The 26,535-nt window shown below is 35.0% G+C and overlaps 1 protein-coding gene across 4 annotated transcripts in view; it reads left to right on the top strand.

Annotated features, from left to right (window-relative positions):
• Positions 1–26,535, top strand: part of SPAG16 (sperm associated antigen 16) — a 1,430,359-nt gene that overhangs the window by 200,355 nt on the left and 1,203,469 nt on the right. For all 4 annotated transcript variants that reach the window (XM_007501789.3, XM_056807933.1, XM_016425102.2 and 1 more), the window contains one exon: positions 13,662–13,789. In XM_007501789.3, the coding sequence (XP_007501851.1) occupies positions 13,662–13,789 (128 nt within the window). The remainder of the gene's footprint in view (positions 1–13,661; positions 13,790–26,535) is intronic.

Here is a 26,535-nt window from a genome sequence, read left to right as displayed (position 1 = left end):
TTGATAGACTATTGGATTTCTTGCTCTGATATAGGATTATTTAAGAATTCTATTTCTTCTTCTGTTAGTCTAGGTAACTCATATTTTTGTAAATATTCATCCATATCACCTAGATTGGTTTATTTATTGCCATATAATTGGGCAAAGTAGTTTTTAATGATTACCTTAATTTCCTCATCATTGGAAGTGAGGTCCCTCTTTTCATCTATGATGCTGTTAATTTGCTTTCCTTCTTTCATTTTTTTAATTAGATTGACCAGTACTTTGTCTATTTTGTTGGTTTTTTTCAAAGTACCACCTTCTAGTCTTATTTAATAGTTCAATAATTGTATCACTTTTGATTTTATTAATTTCCCCCTTAAATTTTAAGTTCTCTAGTTTGGTTTTCTTTTGGGGTTTTTTAATTTGTTCACTTTCAAGTTTTTTTTCTAATTTGCATTTCCAATTCATTGAACTCTGCCCTCCCTAATTTGTTAATATATGCACTCAGGGATATGAATTTTCCTCTGAGTACTGCTTTGACTGCATCCCATAAGGTTTGAAAGGATATCTCACCATTGTCATTTTCCTCAATGAAATTATTGTTTCAATGATTTGTTATCTGACTAACCTGATTTTGGAGTATCATATTATTTAATTTCCAATTGATTTTTGATTTGGCTCTCCATGTATCCTTATTGATCATTATTTTTATTGCCTTATGATCTGAAAAGGTTGCATTTATTATTTCTGCTTTTCTTCATTTGTATGCCATGTTTCTGTGACCTAGTGTATGGTCAATCATTGTGAAGGTGCCATTTCATGCTGAGAAGTTGTATTCCATTTTGTCCCTATTTATTTTTCTCCATACGTCTATTAACTCTACTTTTTCTAAGATTTTTATTCACATCTTTTACCTCTTTCTTATTTATTTTTTGATTTGATTTATCTAAATTTGATAGTGGTTGGTTAAGGTCTCCAAGTAATATGGTTTTACTGTCTATTTCCTCCTTCAATTCTCCTAGTTTCTCCATTAGAAATTTGGGTGCTATACCATTTGGTGCATACATGTTGATTAGTGTTATTTCCTCATTGTCTATACTCCCTTTTAACAGAATATATTTACCTCCCCTATCCCTTTTAATCAGGTCTATTTTTGCTTTGACTTTGTCAGATATCATGATTGAAATTCCTGCCTTCTTTCTGTCAGTTGAGGTCCCAAAGGTCTTAATCCATCCTTTAATTATGACCTTGTGAGTATCAACCCGCCTCATGTATGTTTCTTGAAGACAACATATGGTAGGGTTTTGGATTTTAATCCATTCTGCTATTTGTCAATTTTTTTTGGGTGAGTTCATCCCATTCACATTCAAAGTTATGATTGTCACTTGTGGATTCCCTGGCATTTTGATATCCTCCCCTAATTCTGACCTTTCTCCTTAAGCTATAACTTTTTAAGCCAGTGATTTACTATAAATCAGTACCCCTAGTCACCTCCCTTGATATGCTTCCCTTTCTAGCCCCTCCCTTTTTGTTCCTCTTTTGTTTGTTTGTTTTTGTTTTTGTTTTTTGTTTTTTTTTTGTTTGTTTGTTTTTAGGGTCTGTTGACTTCCCTCCACCCTCTCCTTCCCTCCCTTTTTATCCTCCCTCCTCCTCCCCCTTCTTAATTTCCCCTTCTCTTACCCTGTTGGTTAAGATAGAATTCAAGATCCCAATGGATCTAGACATTCTTCCCTCTCAGAGTTGATTTCACTGAGAGTAAGGTTTAAATAACACCAATCCGCACTCTATTCCTCTCCTTCTTATAGGAGACTTGTTCCCCTCTCCTTCCCATGTGTATCTTTGTGTGAGAAAGATTATTATATTTAGTTTTTTTCTATTTCTTGAAGTATATCTTAGTACCATTGATTCCCCCTCCCTTTTTCTTTCTTTCCCCCCTTCTCCCTATCATCTTGATGCCCCAATCTTTCCCTATGTGTGATTCTTCAAACTACTCTAATGATGCGTACAATTTCTGAGAGTTACACATTGAATTTTCCCCACATATTTTGATATAAATTCATTCCTTATAGAAGAGAGTTTGAATAAAATAAAAAGATGACATTTTTCTCATTTTCCCTTTCCTTCATATTTACCTTTTCATGTTTCTCTTGCTCTTTGTGTTTGGATGTCAAACTTTCCACAGAGTTCTTGTATTTTCTTTACAAAAACTTAGAAATCTACTATTTTGTTGAATGCCCATACTTTCCCCTGGAAGTATATAGTCAGTTTTGATGGATAGCTGATTCTTGGTTGAAGACCCAGCTTTTTTGCCTTTCTTAATATCATATTCCAGGCCTTATGCTCGTTCAGTGTAGAAATTTCAAGGTCTTCTGTGACCCTGATTGGCATTGCTTTATATCTAAATTGTCTATTTCTGGCTTCTTGTGAGAGTTTTTCTTTTGCTTGAAAGCTTTGGAATTTGGCAATTACATTCCTGAGAGTTGTCTTTTGGGGATTTAGTGTAGAGGGTGTTCTGTGAACTCTTTCAATGGCTATTTTGCCCCCTTGTTCAAGAATCTCCAGGCAGTTTTCTTGGATGATATCTTGTATTTTGATATCAAGATTACTGTTTATTTCTGATTTTTCTGACAGAACAATGATTCTCAGATTGTCTCTTCTTCCTCTGTTTTCCAGGTCTGTCACCCTGTTAGTGAGACATTTTATGTTATCTTTTAATTCCTTAGTCTTTTGACTTTGCTTTATTAATCCTTGCTCTTTTGCAAGATCATTGTCTTCCAGTCGCCTGATTCTGACCTTTAAAGACTGGTTTTCCTTTTCAGTTTGGTCTGTCCTGCTTTTTGAGGCTTCAAGCTGATACTGCAATTGCGTGTTTTTGTCCCTTAGATTGCTGAGTTCCTTTTGCATTATTTCCCATTTTTCCTGCCAGAAGGCTTCCATCTTTTTGATAACTTCCAATTTAAATTCTTCAAGAGCTTGTGGACAATTTCCATTTCTTTTGGAAGGTTTTGGAGTATTTGTTTGTGTTTCCTCTTCTATTTCCTCTGTATTCTGTATTTTCCCTTCATAAAATGCATCCACAGTCACCCCCTTCTTCTTGCTTTTCTTGGTGTTGTGGTTCCTGAGCATTGTTTGCCATCTCTATGTTTTATTTTCTCCCATTTCCAGTCAGAAATCTGAGTGAGGAAGGCTTGCTCTCAATATAAGGGTCTAATGATCAAGGCTTTAGCCTCAGGCAAATTCTCAGTTCTCTGCAGCTGCTCTGTCTTCCCCCGGGAGCCCAGGGTCTTCCCTCCCCTGCCTGCCGGCGTTTCAGGTGTTATTGCTCTCAGGTGTAGGTCTTTGGTTTTCTTAGTTAACTCCCAAGACCTGTGGGTACCCCTTGCTCACTTCAGGGGATCCCTTTGCACACTCATTGATTATATCATGCTGGTTCTGGGAGCTCGAGATCTGAGTTCCCCTTGCCCACGTGCTGGGATTTTGGGTGTTACTATTCACAGGAGTAGGTCCTTGGTGGTCTTAGTCAGGTCCCTAGACCTGGAGCTGCCCATTGTTCAGTCCTGGGGTGCCCCTCCCTCACTTATTGATTCTGACCAGTACTGACTTTACCTCTGGCTCTGAAGGTGTGGTGGGTTGGTGTGTGGGGGAGGATAGGTTGGCTTTTCATTCCCTTATATTGTGGAAATGCCAGAATCCCACCTATCTTCAGTGCTGGGCCTTAGTGTGGGGTCCCTCCTTTCTTATGAGGATGTTTTATTTTTTTTGGGGGGGTGGGTCTTTTGCCATCGTCTGTGTCATTGGGTCTGAGGAAAGGAAGTAAGCTGTGTCTACTCTGTAGCCATGCTTACCCGGAAGTCCCCTAGATAATTTTTAAGCCCCTTTTATCCTGCCTACCCCACCCAGTCTCCTAAATTCCAACTCTCTTTGGAGCTGTTTCATTTTTCTTTTCCTACTTTTTGCCCAGTTACTTGCTCTCCCTACTGGCCATGGTATTTTTAGCTGTGGGAATCTTGGTGAAGAAGAGATAAAATGCTTCTCACCCAACTGATTGAGTCCTTCATTCCTTGTTCCTCCTTCATTCCTTGTTCCTCGCTGTTGACTCTAGCATTGAGGATACTGCTTCCTGTTGACCTACATCGATCCAGATCACTCATCCAGCCTTAGCTCCAGGTCCCAGACTGCTAATTGCTGCTTCAGGGAAGCTAGGAGTTCTTGAACCCACTCTCTGGGGAAGCTGGTAAAAAACTGGGATATATGTTTTCTTAAGTGGCAGTTAGCCTTCATGTGGCTGGGGACCTAAGGGGAGGAAGAGAAGAAAGACATTTTTACTCTTCCAAACAGGAAGTTGGTTACAAGCATGGCATAGTCTATGAAAGAGCAGTGACCTATTTCAAACAGCTTCCAGATTTTGGATGTTTTTTCATGAGTGTACTGATCCTTTTACTTATCTTGCCTGAGATTCAGGGGAGAAATCCATCTCCCTACAACCCTTTTCCATTTGGGCCTGCCCAATCTGTAAGATTCATCTGGTTTTGGATTCCTCAAAACCATGTTCTCCCTTGCTATGGGAGATCCCAGAAATGTGACAAAAAAATCCAAAAGGATAGAGAAAGGAAATTTAAAGGGTTTGGATGTGAAATTTTAAGCCTTTCCAGACTCCATTTTTCAAATGAAAGTTTCTGTATTTTACTGTATTTTGCTGATTGTTTTGTTTAAGACTTAATTTTGTTGTTTTAAGTTCATATATTAATGTATTTGATACTATTCTATTACACTGAATCAGTCTGATCTACTGTGTTTTAATTATTAGATATATTCTGTTACCTTTCTTCTATGACTACTGAACAAAATATTGTAAAAGCTTTTTTTTTTTTCCATTTTGCATTTGTTAATTGTCACATAGATGATGGATGGACTCAACCTGGTTAACAACCTTTTAAAAATTTAATGAGCTAAGAATTTAAATGGTAATTCTAAGGGATCTTCTGTAATAATTGAAATAATATTTCTACCCAGATATACATCTTATAAAATTTATTGGAAAGGGTAGACAATCATTCCTATAAGTAATCTGACCACATGGTCCCTAGCCTGCATGTCTTTTCCTCCTTCCTTCTCACCTGCCTGCTCTGATCCCAAACTCTTTCTTCTTCCTTCTCTTCTTGGTTCTCCCCCTCTCAAGACCCAAATCCTTGAAATTTATCAATGTACTGCAAGTAGAGGGATACAAACCTGGTGCAACTATTTTATGTCAGGAATGTTTGATGGGCAGGACAACATATTCAGGAGGGGGAGGGGATGAACTTCCTTGACACATTCTCCTTGTGATCCTTTGGGAGACCCATCTCCCCAATAGAGCATTTAAATATAACCATCTTGTAACTCTAAATACCTTCTAGATAAAAGTACATACAATATTGCATTTTTCTAAGAGGGAGTTACAATAGATAGAGATGAGAGTAAAATACAAAAAACTGTTTGATAGACTCATTGACAAAATGCCAATTGGGGGCAGTTCCCTTTGGCATTAGAGTTTATATTCAGAATAAATATGGTCAACCCCCTTCAATTCATTTCGTTATATTCCATTTCTTTCTTTTCTTTCTTTCTTTACCTTTTGCATATGAAGGCTGGTCCACAAACTGAAGGGGTTTCTATCTTACCTAAGCTGTACCTAAGCACTTACTCAAAACTCCTCTCAGAAGAAAATTAAGGGTTCATTTTTAAACCAAAGTGGTTTGCCATCTGTAAGAATTGAAATAATATTTCTATCCAGATATATATTTTATGAAGTTTATTGGGAAGGGTAGACATTATATCCCAGAGTTCATTCTGGATCTTTTGATGCAGTGTGTGGCTTCTTCAGTCATCTTCAAAGCACCTTTTCCAAAAGGATTTTCTTTCTTGATTCAGAATGTTGTCAAGTTTCTTTTACTGAAATTTCTCCTATATTTCTTGGTGATATTCTAGACCCAAATAAATTTTACTTTGTTTAAAAATATATTTGCCAAGTTTGAAAGATTTGTATATCTATAAAAATTGTGACAAATGTCCATCAGTTCATAGGGTTTTTTTTTTTGTCATACAGCAACTTATATGAAATATGATAGTAGGTTTGTTTGCTATTATAATTAATTGAGCTATTGTGAATTTTTGGGATTTTGGTACGCCTTAGAATGTGTGTTATCCACTGTATTACTGTTTTATTCTGAAAATCATTTGTACTCACACAGTGGTTAAGTTAAAAAGGAAATGGATCTCCTTTTTTGGTGAGAATATTTTTCTTTAATTTTTTTATTTTGAATTAATATAAGTTTAAAATATATTTGCTATAATGTCAATGCATATCCAAAAATCTTGAGACTATAAAAATGATGCCACTGATTGTTTAAAAATTTATGGGACATTGCTTAATGATTCTGTCTGATTCCAGAACAAGAGAATACAAAAAGAGCCATTGCACAGTGCCAAAGAAGCACAAAGCTAAACTGCATAGTGCCAATTGAGCACAAGATCAAAGAGGCCAAACCAATCCTACATGGATTGATGACATTCTGTGCAAAGGGTGTAAGGACTTGATCATGTGTGAGACTCGAGGTTGCAGAGCTTGACATATGTTAAGATGCAGGATTTTCTTGTCACTCACTCTATATCAGATGCATATACATCAATTGTTTTGGCTCCAGTATCCCTGAGAAAAATACATAAAATAAGACCAGAGAATGACACTTCCCTACCAATCCTTTTTTCTCTCTTATACTATAGAAACTTCTTGTAGTCTTGGCTGTAAATGGGTAAGTGAAATATTACAACATTTTGTCCTACAGACTTGTGGGATAGACATTATTTTAATTGGGCTCTGATTCAAGGACCTGTTATAAATTTAATTTTTTCTTTACTTAGAATTTTTACACATAAGACTTTTTTAGTCTATCTTTCATCCAGAAATTATCTTTTTTATTTGTATTTTTTAGAATAATTTTTATTTCTCTTGCCACTTGATTCAGATACCTCATAACTCAGCCATGCATCCATAAGTGATCCCTGTTTTTCAACATCCTCTTCAGAAGGAAATGTATAATTATTTTCAATTGCAAAGTTTAAATTTTTTAAGAGTAATTTAGTAATTTTAGGATAAGAAACATGTTATCTCTCCAAATCCAGAAAGTGAACTGTTTGGAGAAGGTACCATTAAGATCCCTCACAGCCCTCACAGAAGATCCAGAGCAAACTTGGGATGTGGTGACTTGAACTGTGTGGGGTTGAATGCATTTGTCTTGTATGTATACTCTTATGCCGAAGGGGACTGCCCCCCAACTGGCTTTTTGTCAACATGCCTAGCAATCATTGGTTTTGTTCTCTTTTCCTTTTATCCCCAAATTATTATAATTTCAAAGTTGGTTATGTTTATAAGATCCTTTGGAGAGATGAGTCTTCCACAGCTCTCAAAGGGGAATGTATAATAGAAAATCTGTTACCCTAAAAAAGAACTACATTTCCCTAGATCCAATCTTCCTGACATTATGTACTTCTTGTAGAAAGGAGATATATTAGGCATGGACATTGAGGGTCCCACCTCTTTACTTCCTGTCCCGTGCTTGGTGGTAGTAAGGTGGCTGTTTGAACTGGCTGATCAACCATGGGCATGTGGCCTTTATTTTGTATCTTCTTTATTCCTTGATTTCTAATGATAATTAATAAATCTCTTAAAATATAATATTTTTATTAGAGATTTAATTTTTACAATATCATGCTACCCTCCCAGCTTTTCCATTACACCATGGGCAATTCCTCAGAGAATGTCATTAATTGCCACTCATAGACATACAAATATTCTGGAACATTTGGTATTAAATAGATGAGTCTATTTACTGTGTCTGTCCTAAATATACGTATAGACATGTGCGCCTGTGTTACATGTTACACACCTACACTGAGCCACTTCACTGCCCCTCTATATTGGTCACCCAACTGCATAACATAATGTGGACCAGACAATGGACATTCTTCATCCATGTGGGATTTCTTTTATGGAAAGCTCAAGGATAAAAGATATTCCTTTATTTGATTTTTAAAACCCTTCTCAATAAGATTTCAACCTGTTCTTCCAACCTTGTTAAATATTATTCTACTTCCCATATATTATGGTCCACCTAAACTTTCTTCTGCACAAATGGAGTTTGAACTCTCTTCTCTTGTTCTCTGCATTCTTGGATATCATTGTCCTTCATGCCTTGAATGCACTCCCTACTCTTCCTCATAGAATCTCTTCTTTCAAGATAGAGATGAAATATGTCCTTCTACTGTTAAATGGTAAGTCTGACCAGTGATAAAGTTGGTTGAGTCTTCAACTGATTAGCTGCTCTTCCTTGGCCTGAGGACAAGATGGATAACCCCAGGCCTGGAGTTTACCTTGGAAGATCCATAATCTTTTCCCATGCTAACTGTCCCATTACCCTCTGACTCTCACAGGTTGCTTCTGATTCCAGCACCCTTGGACCTGCCCTGTCTCCCTCTCTATCTAGTTCTCACTGTCCTGTCAAAAATAAACTAAGCTAAGCCCATCACAGAGTTGCTGAATCAAGGTCAGGGCTTGTTGATTAATCTGGAGGTTGGTGACAGAAATGACTTAGCTACCTCATTTTGTAGGCTGAGTGTACTTGAGGTAACTTAAAAGACCAAGCCAATTTCACAGATAGAGTGTTCTTGGGAGTCAACAGATGTCTATTAGATGTCTGGGATCATTCAGGAACAACAATAACAGGAACCAAAGTAGACAAAATTTGGGTTGATTTCTCACTCAATTTGGAGAGAGCTAAGGGCAGGAGATATATCTCCCTCCACAAACCACTCACTCTCCCCAACTGTCAGTTCCAGGCACTCAGAACTTCTCACTCAGAATTCCAAGCTCCCTCCTTTATTCCATCTTCTGCATCCAGCACGCTTCTATCTCTGGCCCTTCACTTTTACCCAAATTTCCTCCTTTCCCTGCTCAAAGTCTGTTGTACTAAGTGTACTAAGTACCTGGTATTTACCTAGTTCATATTGACTGCATATATTTATATATGTTTTTGTTGTCTCTTCTTGTGAGAAAGGACTATTTCATACTTTATTTTTGTAAACCCAGACACTAATACAATTCCTGGCACTTAGTAAGTGCTTAATAGAAAAAGCTTGTTGATTGGTTGACTCTGCCTTATAAATTGCTTTTTATCAGATTTTGCATTCTTGACCTACGGTATATCTAATAAAACTCCTTAATACATACTAAAAGAGTTTAAAATTATATTCTTTCCTAGGTAATTTCTGTTTTAATCAGCTTTAGCATTATTATTCTACTTTGTAAAACAACAAGTATATAACTCGGTACTATTAGAATTAATTACAAAGCTAAAGGGCCTGGTTGATTAGCTTTGTCTCTGTATAATTACTGGTTTAAGAGTTGATGATAAAAAATACACTGGTATTTGTTGTAAGTGTTCAGTTTAGACAAATAGAGCTTACAGTGTTGTGATAAGAAGCAGAATATGCAAATTCCAATGAAATAGAGCTTATGTCCAAAAAAACACAATGGATGAAATCTAGGATTTGTGGTGTGTACAGCCTCCTTTTCTAATGAATTAACTTTAGAGGAAAAGAGAAACAAGGTAAAGGTGTTATATATTCATGTACCTAAATCTTGAAAACATAATGAAAATTTAGAAATGTGAGTCTACCATAGCTGTGTATTACCTTGGCTCCATTGCATTTTGGGTATTACATGATGGCCAAATAATACAGATTCCCTAACATAGCTTTTTATTTTCTACACTTCAGGAAATTTAATTGTGTTGGTAAGACCTCTCCTTAGTACTAATAGTTGAGAGAAACATGCATTTGAATAAAAGTTTGTTATCAAGTATTCAGGGATTAATTATCTAGCTTGGAGATTAATTAGTATATTTGTTTCTTTTTACCTTTTACCCTCCAAAAGCCTAGCTTTTTGCCATTTCAATATTCATGACAAGTAATTAAAAGAGAAAAAAAAAAACCTTATACTTGTTAGTGAGAGCTCTAGCAAAGAAGTTGCCCCAGAAAAAATTCTATCACTGTTGAATATTTCTGAATTGTTTCTAATTTTTATCATCCTTCTCAGTCATTATCACAAATGACTGAGTAAATTGCTTTTATAAGGCACTTTTTAAGCTTGCTATTTAGTGCAACTAAAGTCAGTTAGCACTTAACTACATTATCACTATAATTATTAGTCATTTGATCAATTGGTCAAATAGTGTTTATTAATAACTTATGTGCCAGACACTGGGCTAAATGCTTGAGATACCAATATGAAAAAGAAAACCAGTCTCAATCTCCACATTGCTTACAATCTAATGGTTGAAGACAAAACCCTGGGGGAGGGGATAGAATAAAAAAGGGGGAAAAGGTACCTAATGTAGGGGCATGATGGAGAAATCCAAAGAAGTACAACTGGATGGGAAATGAATATCAGATAGAATATCAATAATAAAGCACTGAGAGGGTTTTTTATACTTTGAAAAATCATCTCAGGTAACTTTGAACCTCTTTTGTATCCAGCCACAGCTGTTGGTCCCTCCCCTCTAGTGGTAAGGCTAAGAATGATTACTTCCTTATAGCCAAACAAAAGAACTAGGGCTTCAGTATTTTTGTCCCCCAGTCATTAGATCCTGAGCTTTCAAGAAGGGACTGTTTATGCCTTTTTTTGAATCCCCATAACTTAGCACTGGTCCTTCCCCATGGAAGGCACTTGATAAATTCATGCTCACTTGTCTTGACTTCAACCCGGGTCCCAGAGTAGTCCCAGAGTAAGTGTGATGCTCTTTCTATGTTACCATACTTCACAGATTAAAATGACTATAAATAGTATTAATAATAATTAATAGGAATAATTTTTATTGCTATTACTCAATACATTTGAATTAGGGATTTACTCTATAAAAGATAGCACTCTGCTAGGTCCTGGCATAACAAATACAAAAATGAAAAATTTTATTTAATTACATTCTTCTGGAAGAATTATGCATTATAATTAAACCAATAATACAAGAGAATAAATGCTTGTTGATTGATCGAGAGAAAATAGTTGTCACAGAGAATTTCCAGCCACCTCTCATAAACATTTAAAAGATTAGATTTATCAATAAAATAATAGACCCCCCAAGATGTGGAAGGCAGTTAAATCCAACAGGTAACTTCATAGTAATGCCCTCCACAGCATCCCAAACAGGATTTTGGAATTCATTTGAAGACCTTTAAGTGAAATAGAACTTACTATCTCCCAAGGCAACTCAATTTTGGCTTTGACTGCTCTAATTCTGACAATTTTTTTTTTCCTTTTTCTTTTTCCCATGCTGCTTTTCCCCCTTTTGGCTTCTACCCATTATGCCTACCTCTGCTCTATGGGATTAAGAAGAACAAATTTAATCCTTTAACTACATGGAAGTCCTGTACACCGTGTAATGGTGTCTGATGCATAATACAACCTCAATAAATATTTTAATTCCATTTACAAATGAGGAAACTGTGGCCCCAAGGGAATAAGTTACATTGCTGAAGATCCTATAGTGACAGGATAGCAGATATGGGATCATAACTCAACCTCCTGACTACTTCAGATCCAATTTCCCTTTAATAGATACTATAATAAAGATTTCTTGAGTGTTGACGTATTTGGATTATCTGTGTTGTTGTGAAGGGGAGGCTGTGGTACGATACTTTGTTGTTGTTGTTCACAAATGTATCGTTCAATTCTCCCCTCAGAAGGAAAGCCAAGAGTGACTTCTCTTCATCAGGCCAATGTGTACTTTATTTGGAAACTATAAATTCACAAAATATCTATTTATAATTAAAAGATATAAGGATTAATAACAAGGAAACCTTACCACTCAAAGGGGAACTAACTTTTCACCCACCTTCTATTTCTATCTCATAACAGAGCCTTCAGTTCTTCCAGCTACACTAAAACTGCCTAGCATTTACTAAAAAACAACAACCCCAAATGCTATATGATTATGATCTAACTAAAATATTTATTCAATTAACTTAATTTGATAAAGATATCTCCAAGCACATATAGATTCAGTCAGCCAAGATGGCAGGTAACCCTGCTATGGCCAGGAATCCAGGCAAATAGCTTTCTGTCTTTCTCTTTCTCCAAGACTGTTTTCTAGCAAAACAGATCTACCAGCTTCTTAGAAATGACTTCTCTTGGTCAAGAAAGTAGAACACCTCTTCAGATGGTTTTCAGAGTTCTCTCTCTTCCCCTCTCACTAGAACAGAGCAAGGTCTCAGAAGTCTGCCTACACCAGCAGCCAGAGAGAAAGTCCAACAGTCAGTGAGTGGACCTCACCAACCGGCAGAGCCTTTTCCTTTGTTCCTCCTTCTAAGTTCTGGTCTCATGCCCAACACTTTGCCTTGCCTGCTCCTTCAGAGATTCCTTTATCAAATATTTTATTTTAATCAATACTTAATCAGTGTCATCAGATGCTACTCACTCCAAAAACTGTTCCAGGATGCCCTTATATATCCCCAGCTGAAGGCATTCTTATCATTCTCAAATTTATGAGCATTTTGCCTGAATTGATCCTTTGCACCTACTAAACCTTTTTTTAATGTTATATCACCCCAGTATATTTTACATGCTGTGAAAGTCAGGGCAATGACATTTTTTTCATCATGTATACTTAGTACCCAACACAATCCTTGCAAGAAGCAAGTACTCAATAAATACTTATTGAATTTAATTTTATTCAGTATTGATACTGAAGCAATTTGGTCAAATACATAATGGGGATATTTTCGAATAGGCTATTACTGGATGGCTTTCCTCAACACAAGGCTTGACAATTTTAAACCTTTATCTCTTTCACTACTTACATGGGGAAAATGCAGGTAATATAATTAAGTTGTAATAGGTAATTGAAAATATTCTGAAGTTTAGTCCAATAATAAATTGCAAATTGAGCATAGAAGACTTTCAGAACATTCTAAGATTGGTCTGGACATTATTCTCCTTCTGGGTTACTGAGGAGTTTTTGAGTTTATATATATATATATATATATATATATATATATGTAATAAATGAAACTTGAAATAAAACAAATAATTGTGTAACAGAGTGATGTTTTTTGTCATTAAACATATACACATTTGTTGAGTCCACAACCACGAATAATGAACAAGTTTTGAAGTTGGTTTGAGTGGAGGGAATAGTCAATCACAGGTTCAGTTTGATTCCTTTCTGGTTCTCAGGTTTGAATTAAATGATTTCTAAGGTCTCTCCCAACTCTAAATATAACTTTGATCCTGTATCCATGGATGTTATGCAAAAAGGAAAGATTAGGATAAGATTCATTTAGTCAGTTTTGGGCAATTAATTTGTGGGTTAGGGTAACCAATCCTATAACTTAGTACCTTTATATTATTGCTTTTTTAATAGAAATTTGCTCAACACTAAAATATATTTTGTTGTTATTTTCAGTATTAAAATATGTGCTGGGTAAGATACTATTTTTAAATGAACTACTTTGCAAGCCTTACATTGATTGGGGTCTGGGGAGAGTTAAAATTAGAAATTGTTATGTAGGAATTTATTAGTAAATGATTTAGTTTTATTTTCTTTGACTTAGATGCTAAAAGTTGTGCGTGGATTTTTTTCTCCTAGGATTCAGAATTTCCCGTCAATATACAACCGAATCCTAACTTATATTTCTACAAAGAGATTGTTACTCCACCAAAAACTGAATACAAGCTAAGCAACATTTTTAGACTGCATGAACTACCAGTGAGCTGGTAAGAATTCTGTCTATCTATTAATGACTTTTACATTTTAGTATGTAAAAATTAAGGTGATTTTTTAGGCATTCATGGTGAGAGTGATTGCTTTTATCAAGTTCTCAAAATGTTATTATGGTGGTAAATGAATCCACTTAGAATTGCTGAAGATTTTTTAATGGATTGGTTTCGGCACATGATGGCAGTGCAGACTAAGTGGACTGTTTTGCATATGTGACTTAGAGGCTATAGTTCCAATTTCTGATGAGGAAGATACCATCTGCAAAGGGAAACCCATATTTTCTTAAAAAAATATATAGAATCTCATTTTACATACATTATATGTATACATCAGGCATGCATTATCTATGTATATGTAACACATGTTGCATGCATATAGAAATATTTCATATAACTGTCTGGTTTTATATTATTGCAAATTTCTCCCTTGTAGAAGCATTTTTCTTTGTCCACCTTTTAAAGACATCTATAACAAGGTAGAATCTAGGGTAGCAAAATGTGATTTAATATTTTTGTTGTCATTTCTGGCAGATTTTGGAGGAAAAAGTTATTTACACAATTAATTATGTATGTCTGTGTAACATGCTAAAGTTTTTAGGAAGAGATTTTTTTAACCTCTTAATTTGTCAAATATGATAATGTTCTCAATAATTATTTATATAATCTAAATATTTGGACTTTAAATTCTGAAGAGAATCTTGGGATTGAATTAAGTAAAAAAAGTTGATTTCATTTGGCAAATTTATTTTGGGGGGTATACATATATTCCACACATATATCATATGTGACATACTCATATACATATATGTATACATACGTATATATTGGGTTAATATACTAAAATATCAAAATAGGCTGTGAACCTAAATAATTGGCCTATATTTAATCAAAGGTGGAATATTTTCTAAATCTACCAAAATTTCTCTCATTTTCTTTTGTGCTTTTGTCTCCCTTATCAAGGCACACATTTTTGGGTTGTGCCTAAGAGTGAAGACAATGTTTCTGACAGTAGAATTGGTGGGATTAGGTAGTTTGAAAATCGGGCAAAAAGAAATATGGGGAAATGCAATTTAAAGTTAGTGGTATTAGGTAGAGTTCAGTCAGCAAGGGATTGGAGAGGATTGAGGGATTAGATATTATTTCACCCCAGTAGAAGATGAAACCAGGGGCTCTGTCAAGGACTAAGTGTAAACCATGGTATTGATTGGACTCCCCTATGGAGTCCATGCAGTGTTTTGGTCCCTCAAGGGCAGTGAGGCAGGTGGGACAAAAGTCATCAGCTCTGATAGTTCTGCTTATCCCTTCTGTCTGTATTGCTTCTGAAATGGTTTACCTGAGTCCCAGACTCAGGTGGGGGGCATAATGGGGACTGAAAGGAATTTCCTCACTAGTTTCTTTCCTTTGTCTCATTCATATTATTTAATTTTTGAACTTGCTTATAAGACTGGTGATCTACTTAGTTTATATCAAGAATAATGTCTACTTAGTTTATATAGATTTTGCAAGAAATTCTGTGAGCCCTTTCATACTATTTTTCTTGGCAAGATGTGATGCAGTTAGGTAGATCAGAACAATTTTGAGTGTGTTATCCATAACCTTAATTTGACATATGATCACCGAAGTTTCAGGGGTAACTTGGAATACACCCTCTGATATCCAGTAGATGGCTTTCTGCTCTATCCAATGTTGTTATCTAGCTTATGAACCTAGTCCTTATATTTTCTTCTATTGGCATCAAGATTGGTTCTAATATCTGTAACTGAGCTGGTTTTGCAGGTGGGAACTTAGGAGACCTAAATATGGGAACTGAAAGATGTAGAGACAGGGAAACTTGGTCAATCATTACAAAAACAAGAATGGAGAACCATTAGATACCCAGAGGTCAGATCTTCCTCTTAGACTCTCAGCTTGATCCCTTTCCAAGTTATTGCTGAGGTATTCCAGAGAATAATTTGCATTATGGTTGCTTGCTTTTATTAACTTACTTGAAATAAAAAGATTAATGATTAGAGAGCAGTTGGAGAACTGCAAGTACTGTTTAATGTTTATCAGTATTTTAAATGTTAGGAAACAACACATGATAACACTGGAAGTTGTAGCCCAGGAAATAGCCTTAGCTAACAGTTTTATTTATCAGCTTATACTTTTTGCTTCTCTCCTTTTACCTCTTTCTCTATTCCTACCTCTCATCAGTTTCTTTTCTATATCCCATTTCACTTTATCACCTGTTTTACCAATTTTTAACTACTACAATATAGAAATAGAAAAGTTTTAAGGTTAGTTATAGCCAATCAATAATATAATTTTATATATACTGTGTTCTATGTTAGCATAAATATTTTATATTTTTCTAATTATGAATTATAGTTTTCTAGTAGATTTTTATATTTTTCTTAATGGTGAAAATTATGCCTTTGTTTTTTTCATTGATATATACTTGCACAATGGATTGAGACAATCAAATGAGACAATCATTGTTGACTGAATATTCCATTTGTCATCTCTTTATTCCTATTAAATATGGTTTACAAGTAATAGTTTTTGCAGGAATCAAAGAACCTTGTTGTAAAACATTATTGCAATTAATGTTTTATTGACATGATATGGTATTATTGATATTATATTGATAATTATTGACATTGCTATTAATTGATATTGATATAATTGATATGATTAAATTGTTTTGCAGTGGACTATAGGCAAAATGTTTCTCTTCCTACTGTTGGATATATTTGCAAGTAAATTTTCACCCATTGTTGGTACCTAAAGGACAAGGAAAATTCTTTAGGTATATAATGATGAGTTGATCCTTGATAATGTAATATATGGCCAGTAAGAGGGTCTCATACACACACACACACACACACACACACACACACACACACACACAGGAAATGGAGAGAGAGAGAGAGACAGTTGAGAGACTGGAGAGGGGAAAGAGGTTGATCGTCTCCTCTCTTCCCCTTGGAGAAGGTAACTTGGCTTTGTCTCCCTGAGGGAGAGAGCATGTCTTCTCAGAGAATGGTTCTGGGAGGTGGAGGTTAAAACTAGAGACAAGAGCTTAGTGAAATGGCACACAACTTCCCTCTCGGTCTCAGCTATAGTTGAGAGACCAGATGGACCTTCTTGTTTCTGGGTCCTTCAAGTACACCAACTGCCACTTCTCCTTCTCCCCCAAACCTGAAGTTACTCCTCTGTCCAGAGAAGAGGATTACTCCTTTTCATCTAGTTATTTGGATCCTTAGGATCCTGAGTTAACCCTCCTTTTGGGGGAGAGATATGGTTCTCCCTAAGTCTTCAACCCCCATCCTTAGTATCAGAAACTAGGCAGATCTGATCTTAGTAATAACACTTTATTTGGGATCACTCAGGGAAGGGAGAGATGAAGCTATTAGGTGAGGAAAGTGGGTATCAGGAATCCCTATAGATTGGCAGGCTGACCCCCCCAAATCTCTAGGGTTCAGGCTCTTGGCCTTGACCCCTCTTCTGGTCAGCTGCTGGTTTGGTCCCTACTCCTGAACTAATCTAGTTAGAATAATGGAGTTCAGGACAACTTGGGGAGAGAGGTGGAGAATAATCTTTGGAGAGGAGTTTCTCAGTAAATGACTTCCTTCAAAGTCCCAGTCTATGATGTCTCAAGCTAGGTGAGAGATTTCAGGGGTTTACTGGGAAACAGTTGATATCTAGAGGGATCCCCAGCCTCAGAGATCCTCTTCTCAGGCTTTCAGCTGAAGGAGTCAGGTAAGCTGCCAGTTTTTGAGTTCTCTCAGCTTCTGTTCTCTCATTGGAATCCTTGGTTTTTTCTTCTTGCCCCTCCCCCACATGAGCTGCTCCTTGCTCCACTGGATCTGATTTCACTCTTTTATCAATTCCTCTCTTGCAGTGCCTAATAAGAAAAAGTATATCAAAAGATTGATATACTGAAATAAAGAGTTCATCAAGAATGTGACCATGGTTTTGAAAAACAAATAGTCAGTTGGTATAAAGACTTTTCACTTACAAGATTCTTTAATAATAAAAACTATTATAAGATGATTACATAATTTAATGCCAGTTGAATTTTAAATGAGAAATATTTTAATGACTTGTATTTATAAAGTGTGAATTTCCTTGAGTTCAAGAATCAGAAGCATTTAAATTGAGTTTAAATTTATATTAGTTAATATATCTCATAATCTTTGATGTATAAATGCTCCCTCATAGCAACTGATCAGTAAACATGCAAATATTATATTTGAAAATAGTTTACTACTTGAAGCTAAATTCACTATTTCTAGACAGATTTCAGAGAGGTAAGTTTTGCTTTGTTTTTGTACTTGTGATTTCACTAGTAGAGGGAACTCCCGAGGGATCATCTTGTTCCTTCATAATAGCATCTACTATGCAACAGAGTCTTAATAAATTGTTGAATGAAGCCCAGCAGAGTAAAGTGACCTGTAGGGACATATAACTAGAATGAACTGGAAGCAAAGCTGCAATCCAGGACTTCCCAACTTCAAGGTGACTTCTTTTCTACCACCTCAACCTGCTTTTCTCTCTACCTAAATGCATTTTAAGAATTCCTGATGTTAGAATGGTTCCTTCCAAGTTGATAGCAGTCAGTTTATTAGAGAAGTGCTCACATTAGTATGTTTACAAGTATTCCAACAAGGCACATTTCTAAATTGCTATAGAATATGTAAAGAATTTTCCTTATAGCAGCTTGTGAAATGGGAAGTGCAAATGTCATTTAATGGATAACAAAACTGAAGATCTTAGATGTTGTAAGTGACTTCTTTATAGTTACTCAGCTAGTGGGGGATGAAGCCAAATCCTAGGTAAGTCTTTAATTTCAGCTTTAACTGATTTTTTTCCCATTATGGCAGGTGCTTTCCACACTAAAATATGGAATCCCCCCTACAAAAACCAAGCAATTTCTCTATTGCATTGTGCAAAGAAAGTTGTCATGCCAATTAATCTCAAACTATAAACATAATAAGATTCTGATTTTTTCAAAGAAATGCTATATTTATTGTAGTCTTCTTATTAAATGTTTTAACACTTGAGCTTTGATTTTGGGGAATTAGTAACACATCTTTGGCATATAGATATAAAATAAGCAAAATAATGAGAATAATAAATTAATCTAAATATCCCATTCACTGACCACCAGAAAGAGAGGGAATTTTCCACATTTAATTAATGCACAGCATGGAGTGGTAGACAAAGAGCTAATTGGCTTTGGAGTTTGGAAGATTTGCATTCCACTCCTTCTAACAATATACTGGTTCTGGTGACCTGGGCAAGTTGTACCATGCAATTCTCTGGGATTCTACATTGTGAAGAAAGTTCCAGGGTACATTGAAAGGGTAACTTTCCTCTTCTTTAATTTCTTATACCAATTAAATCACAGCTTCAGTCTCATCTTCATTCCCTTAGGTCTCTGAACCAAAGCAAGCTTGACAAATGACATTCATCTTACTCTAAAAAGTATTAACATTCATTTAAAATCATGTGGCTAGCTTTTCATGGTAATTTTCCTACATTTGGGAAATGTTATAAATTAATTATTAATGTGGAATCATAAACATTCAATTTCTATATATACATGCACACTTTGATATAGTGTTCTAATAATAAAGATACAAATGGCATCTACAGTTTCAGTGAGTGTTCTTTGTACAATAGATGGCACTAAGAGATTATAGACATTTTTATATCATGAAGATTAAGTTGGCTTAATGTTCCTTTTTAGATGATTTCTGCTATTTAATTAGAGGTATTAATTTTAACTATAATATTTTTCATCTACTATATTCATCAAAAATTCCTATTTGGTTAATTAATGACATGATTAAAGATCATGTAATTCATCAGTTTATTGAAAGAAAAGAATTATTGGAAGACTTGGACATTCTGGTTTTCATTAGAAATTTGGAAAATAATTTTAGTAAAAATCTAAATACTTTATTGATATATGTTGAACATGAAAAATTTTTATTTAATATAATAAGTTTGGATATAAAACAGACCAAAATAATTAATATTTTAATAGATATACAGAAGAGTTTGAACTTAGAATAAAAAATTTCCATAGATCCTAACATTCTTATATCTTAATTATTAGTTTTCTTTTCTTCCCATTATCATTAAACAAATTATTTATTTAAAACAGGAAACATTCTTGCAAATTATAGTTTGTATTCTTTGTAAATTGTTTCCATCGACATTTCCCTTTTTAAGCATTGGGAATAATAAGGCAATTAAGATTCATAAATGAAAATTATACTAATATGTACATGCGAACTAGATTCCAATCATACATATAGATAAACAAACATACACACATATGTGTGCATATATATGTATACATACATATATATGTATGTATATATATATATATATATATATATATAAAGTTGAATGAACCCCCAGTTGAACTTCACTGAGAGGAAAAACTAAATCCAATTTCAGCCACACAGCTACCTAGTTTTCCCAGCAGTTTTTATCACATAGTAAATTCTAACCTCAGTTTTTGAGATCCTTGGATTTATTGAACATTATATTACTACACTTGATCTTAGTCAAAAGGCCAAGAAGCAGTGAACATTATTCTACGGGATTTGTACACTTCAAGAAGTTGAATACCTTATTTATTCCACAGATGATCTCCCTATTTTTAACCAACACAAAATGGTTTTAAGAATTACTGCTTTAAAAAAAAAAAGAAGAATTCCTGCTTTGTAAAAGACTTTGAGATCTGATACTCTCTGGGTAGGCACTTTTCCTTCCCACCTTTTCCATTATTTCACTTGAGCTTCTTGGCCTTTTATTTACTCCAGAGGAATTTCATTATTAAAATTTCTAGTCCTATAAGTAATACTTTGGAAGTTTGTTTAGTGTGACATGGTAACTTGTTTTTCTTAACTATGCATCATTTATTTTCTTTTTTTCCCTTTTCCTCTCTTTTTTCCAGTTGGTAGAAGAGGGAGGAGTGAAAAAATGCTTAATAACTGAGAAACATAAACATTAATTTTAACGAAAGAGAAGAATATCGTTCAGGATGAAGGAAAAATAGTTCTTCTTTAATCTCTCCTTTAATCAGACCACATCTAGGGTATCAGGTTAATTCTGAGAGCATTTTTAGAGGTTCATTGATAAACTGGAAAATAGCCAGAGAAATGTAACCAGGAAAGTTGAAACTCCTTGGGAACCCCTTGGATAAGTACCACTTGAATGGTCTGGGAATATAGTCATGGCACCCAAGAGTTTTATTTAAGTACGTGAAAGGCTGTCAAAGTATAATGCAGTTAGGCTTATTCTATTGGCTCCATAGAGTAGAAATAGGAATACTGGATAGAAATTTCAAAGAGGAAAATTTAGACATGACCTCAGTGTCACCCTTTCTCCTAATTAGACCTTTCCCTAAATGGAATGGACTACCTTAAAAGGTGGCAGGCTTCCCTTCCTTGTTGATATTCAAGTGTCTGGATGAACAGTTTTCAGGTAGGATATAAAGAAGATACTCTGTCAACAATGGATCTGCCAAGTTGACTACTTAGATTTCTTCCAACTCTAAAACACTAGGATTTTGGTAATATCAAATGGAGAGAAAAAATAAGTACAGTTGAGAATATTCCATAGCTATAAAACACTTTACTTATATATTAACAAAACATTATTACAAAAAATGAAAAATTCACTTGGTAAAAATCTACTTTTCTCATTTATTTTCTTAGAAAAAAATATTTTTAGAGATATGTGAGAGTAATTTAACTCTTACTTAGCTTTCAAATTCTAACAAGTTTATTAAAAGGCAGCTATGGTTTGGCTCAAAAGGAATGACAGAAATGATTCCATTATAATTGCTTTTATTCTATTATATTACTTGTAATTTTACCCCTATTTTGCAAAGCTTATTGCAATATGTTCCAACTTCAGCATTTTAATACACCTTTAATGACACTTTTGTCAGACCTCTAGGATACTATTTGCTCACACCATCTTACAACTTCATTTAGAAGCACAATATGGTCATAAGTGAATGTGTCATTATTTCAACACATTATTAATCAAAGCCTTGCTTAACAGTTACCCCCCCCAAAAGAAAATGTTCTGGTTAATTGAGTTTTCTGATTAACTTAGAATTAAATAGTTGTCCCTGTTCTGGAGCTGATTAAGTCATTCTTCAATTCCTCAATATCTTTTTATTCTGAGCTCAGTTGTGATTTGTAGTATTGTATGTTTGTATGGATGATATATTATATATATATATATATATACATATGCATGTATGCATATGTTACTTGTAAATTGCTAGAAGAAAACTGAGGCTATTGAAGCAATGAATGAACAAACCATTAATTTATAGATGTGGTTATAATTTTGTTTTCTAAGCCTTTTTATTTTACATAATAATGACATTTGTTTGATTATATATAATTCTCAGTAAGTGAAAGCAAGTATCATCTGACCAGCAAAGGGAAGGCTAGATATTTTACTCTGCTATCACTTACTCTCAAAAGAAACCAAAATCAAAACCAAAAAGAACAATTTTGTTCCAGAGATAGAAAAATTTAAAACATTCCAAATAAGATACCTCTATGAATCAATAGTGAAAATGCTGAGGTGGAGGGTTTCACTTAGCATCCCATTCTCATTTTCCTCCATGCTTCCTCAATCCTTTCTTTTTTAAATTTTAATTAAATTTAATTTTTTTATTGCAATACTCAGTTTATTTCCCTCCCTCCCCTCCACCCACCCTTCCTGCAGCCAACACACAATTTCACTGGGTATTTATTACTTGTGTCCTTGATCAGAAGCTATTTCAAAGATGTTGTTTGCACTAGGATGTTCATTTAGAGTCTACATCCCCAACCATATCCCTTTGACACATGTATTCAAGCAATTGTTTTTCTTCGCTGTTTTTACTCCAACAGTGTTTCTTCTGAATGTGGATAGTGGTTTTTCTCATAGCTTCCTCCAAGTTGTTCAAGGTCACCATATTGCCACTAATGGAGAAGTCCATTACATTCTGTTGTACCACAGTGTATCAGTCTCTGTGTACAATGTTTACCTGGTTCTGCTCCTCTCACTCTGCATCAATTCCTGGAAGTTTTTCCAGTCCCCATGGAATTCCTCCACTTTATTATTCCTTTGAACACAATAGTATTCCATCATCAACATACACCACAATTTGTTCAGCCATTCCCTAATTGAAGGGCACCCCCTCATTTTCCAATTTTTTTGCCACCAGAAAGAGAACAGCTAAGAATATTTTTGTACATGTCTTTTTCCTTATTATCTCTTTGGGGTACAAACCCAGCAGTGCTATGGCTGGATCAAAGGGCATACAGTCTTTTATTGCGTAGTTCCAAATTGCCTTCCAGAATGGTTGGATGCCTTCCAGAATGGTTGGATCAATTCACAACTCCAGGAGCAATGCATTAATGTTCCAACTTTGCCACACCCCCTCCAGCATTCATTACTTTCTTTTGCTGTCATGTTAGCCAATCTGCTAGGTGTGAGGTGATACCTCAGAGTTGTTTTGATTTGCATTTCTCTGATTATTAGATTTAGAACACTTTTTCATGTGCCTATTTATCAATTGGAGAATGGCTTGATTTTTTGTATAATTTGTTTAGCTCTTTATAAATTTGAGTAATTAGACCTTTGTCAGAGTTTTTTGTTATGGAGATTGTTTCCCAATTTGTTGCTTCCCTTCTAATTTTGGATGCATTAATTTTTTTTGTACAAAAACTTTTTAATGTGATGTAATAAAAATTATTGATTTTACATTTTGTGATTTTTCGAACTTTGGTTTTAGAGTCTTTTCTTTCCCAAAGACCTGACAAGTATATTATTCTGTGTTCACCTAATTTGCTTAAAGTTTCCTTCTTTATATTCAGGTCATTCTCCCATTCTGAGTTTACCTTGGTGTAGGGTGTGAAATGTTGATCCAAACCCAATTTCTCCCATACTGTCTTCCAATTTTCCCAGCAGTTTTTATCAAATAGTGAGTTTTGGTCCCCAAAACTGGGATCTTTGGGTTTATCATAGATTGTCTTGCTGAGGTCATTTACCCTTAGTCTATTCCACTGACCCTCCTTTCTGTCTCTTAGCCAGTACCAAATTGTTTTGATGACCACTGCTTTATAGTATAGTTTAAGATCTGGGACTGCAAGGCCACCTTCCTTTGCCTTTTTTCATGATTGCCCTGGATATCCTTGATCTTTTGTTCTTTCAAATGAATTTTGTTATGTTTTTTTTTCTAATTCAGTAAAAAAGGTTTTTGGTAGTTCAATGGGTATGGCACTAAATAAGTAAATTAATTTGGGCAGGATTGTCATTTTTATTATGTTAGCTCATTCTACCCATGAGCAATCAATGTTTCTCCAATTGTTTAGATCTAGTTTTAATTGTGTGAAGAGTATTTTGTAGTTGTGTTCATATAGTTCCTGTGTGTGTGGGTTGGAAACATATAGAAATGCTGATGACTTATATGGGTTTATTATGTATCCTGTGACTTTGCTAAAGTTTTTGATTATTTCAACTAACTTTTTGGTTGATTCTCTAGGATTCTTTAAGTAGACCATCATATCATCCACAAAGAGTGACATCTTGGTCTCCTCATTGCCAATTTTAATACCTTCAATTTCTTTTTCTTCTCTAATTGATACTGCTAGTGTTTCTGGTATAATGTTAAATAATAGAGGTGATGATGGGCACCCTTGTTTCACTCCTGATCTTATTGGAAAGGCTTCTAGTTTATCCCCATTGCAGATGATGTTTGCTGATGGTTTTAGATATATACTGCTTATTATTTTTAGGAAAGGTCCTTCTATTCCTATACTTTCTGGTGTTTTCAATAGGAATGGGTGTTATATTTTATCAAAGACTTTTGCTGCATCTATTGAGATAATCATGTGATTTTTGTCAGTTTGCTTGTTAATATGGTCAATTGTGTGGCTGGTTTTCCTAATATTGAACCATCCTTTCATTCCTGGTGTGAATCTTACCTGATCATATTGAATAACCCTTGTGAAGACTTGCTGGTGTCTTTTTTGCTAGTATCCTATTTAAGATTTTTGCATCTATTTTCATTTGGGAGATTGATCTATAGTTTTATTTCTCTGTTTTTGACCTGCCTGGTTTTGGGATCAGAGCCCTTTCAAACTGACCAAAAAAGCTATTTTTTGTGACCCACTCAAGAGATATCTTTCCTGCTAGAGCCTCACCTAGTACTGACCACCTTTAGCATACTTTTGGTATGTTGTTTCAAAAACATTGAATCACAGTTTTGTGTAACCACATTTGGAAAAGGAAATTATAGAATGAAAGAATGGTGTTTTGTCAGGACTAATCCTTCTTGATAGGGAACTCCGAAGCAGCAGAAATTGTACAGAACCCACTTTGCCTTCCTCTAATCCTGCAGTAAGTGTCAGATAAGATAGCCCAGCGAAAAACTAATGAATATTGGGAACTGGCCCTGGTGGTGTATGCAGGGCTGCCCTGAACCCCAAGAAATTAGTAATTGGGCTGAGCAGATTCTTTTCATGTATGTATAACTCACGAGGGGGAAAAATCTTTTTTTTTCTAAATTATCAGGAGAAAGAAGAATCAACGGAAACCCAATTCTGAATTTACTAGTTATTCTTTAGTAGCAGTACCAATAATAATAGTAATAGCCTAATAATATTTTTCAGGTTTTTATATCTGGCTTTTATATCAGAATGATTTTCTATAATACCACACATCCATATCATATAAACCTCCCTAGTAAACAAAGTAAAATAATTTGAACTGTAAGGGTGAAAAGGGGTTAAATTTTAAAGGGTTGGACTTGAATATTTAAGTGTAGTCACCAGGAATAGAGATTTATTTACAAAATATAGAAAGAATGAAGAAGAAAATCAAAGAGAGGATAGGGTAAGATATCTAGCCCAGGCACTAAGTAATTTACTTCTGGCCCCTCTGGACAAGGAGAATTAGTTTCAGTTGACCTTGGCAAAGTGGAGGACCAAGGAAGTGTCTCTCAAGAGGATAGATCTTTCCTTAGGCCAGTCTCTTCAGAGAAAAGCCAGCATTTGAGTCAGCTTTTTGACTCACCATGTCTCAGTGCAGTCAGCAGATCCTTCTGCCCCTGTTCACCAACCTCAATTTGAAAGCATAAAGAATTGCCCTCCAGCAGAAGTGGAAGTCCAAGTTGAACTACACTCCAAGAAACCCCCAAATCTGTGTAGTACTCTCTCTTTTAAAGGCATTTTCTCTAGTGTCACTTCCCCTAATTCCATGTCTACCAATCACAGCTGACACTCTGCTCTAGGACTTCCCAGAAGGCAGTTAGTTGATTCTAATTCTTTACCTATTATCACACATGTGGGTCACAGATCTCCCACTTCATGATTAAATGGGATACTTGCATTTTTGGTGATTACATTTAAATAGGCAGATCTTCATACTTAACTTTTAAGTAGGTTGTTTACACTTATGGGGATTAAAATCTAAAAATAGACATGTTACAATTTAAATTTTATCAATTAAGGAAGAGCTAAGTACCTTTATAGTTACAATCAGGGGAGAGCCAAATCCAATCTTCACACAACCCAAACTAATGTACATGACAGCATATGTAGCATTATATATCTATTTATCAAAAAGAAAGTAAGTCTCATCTGTATTCCAGAACCAAGATTTCTTTTGTGGCACAGATATATAAACTCTGGAACTCTTCTCTTAACCATCTCTGTCACTGATAGGCTTTG

The sequence above is a fragment of the Monodelphis domestica genome, chromosome 8 (genome assembly GCF_027887165.1).
Source record: "Monodelphis domestica isolate mMonDom1 chromosome 8, mMonDom1.pri, whole genome shotgun sequence".
Taxonomy (NCBI): Eukaryota; Metazoa; Chordata; class Mammalia; order Didelphimorphia; family Didelphidae; genus Monodelphis; species Monodelphis domestica.
The sequence above is the reverse complement of the archived record's forward strand: the minus strand, read 5'-3'. Positions and strand labels throughout refer to the sequence as shown.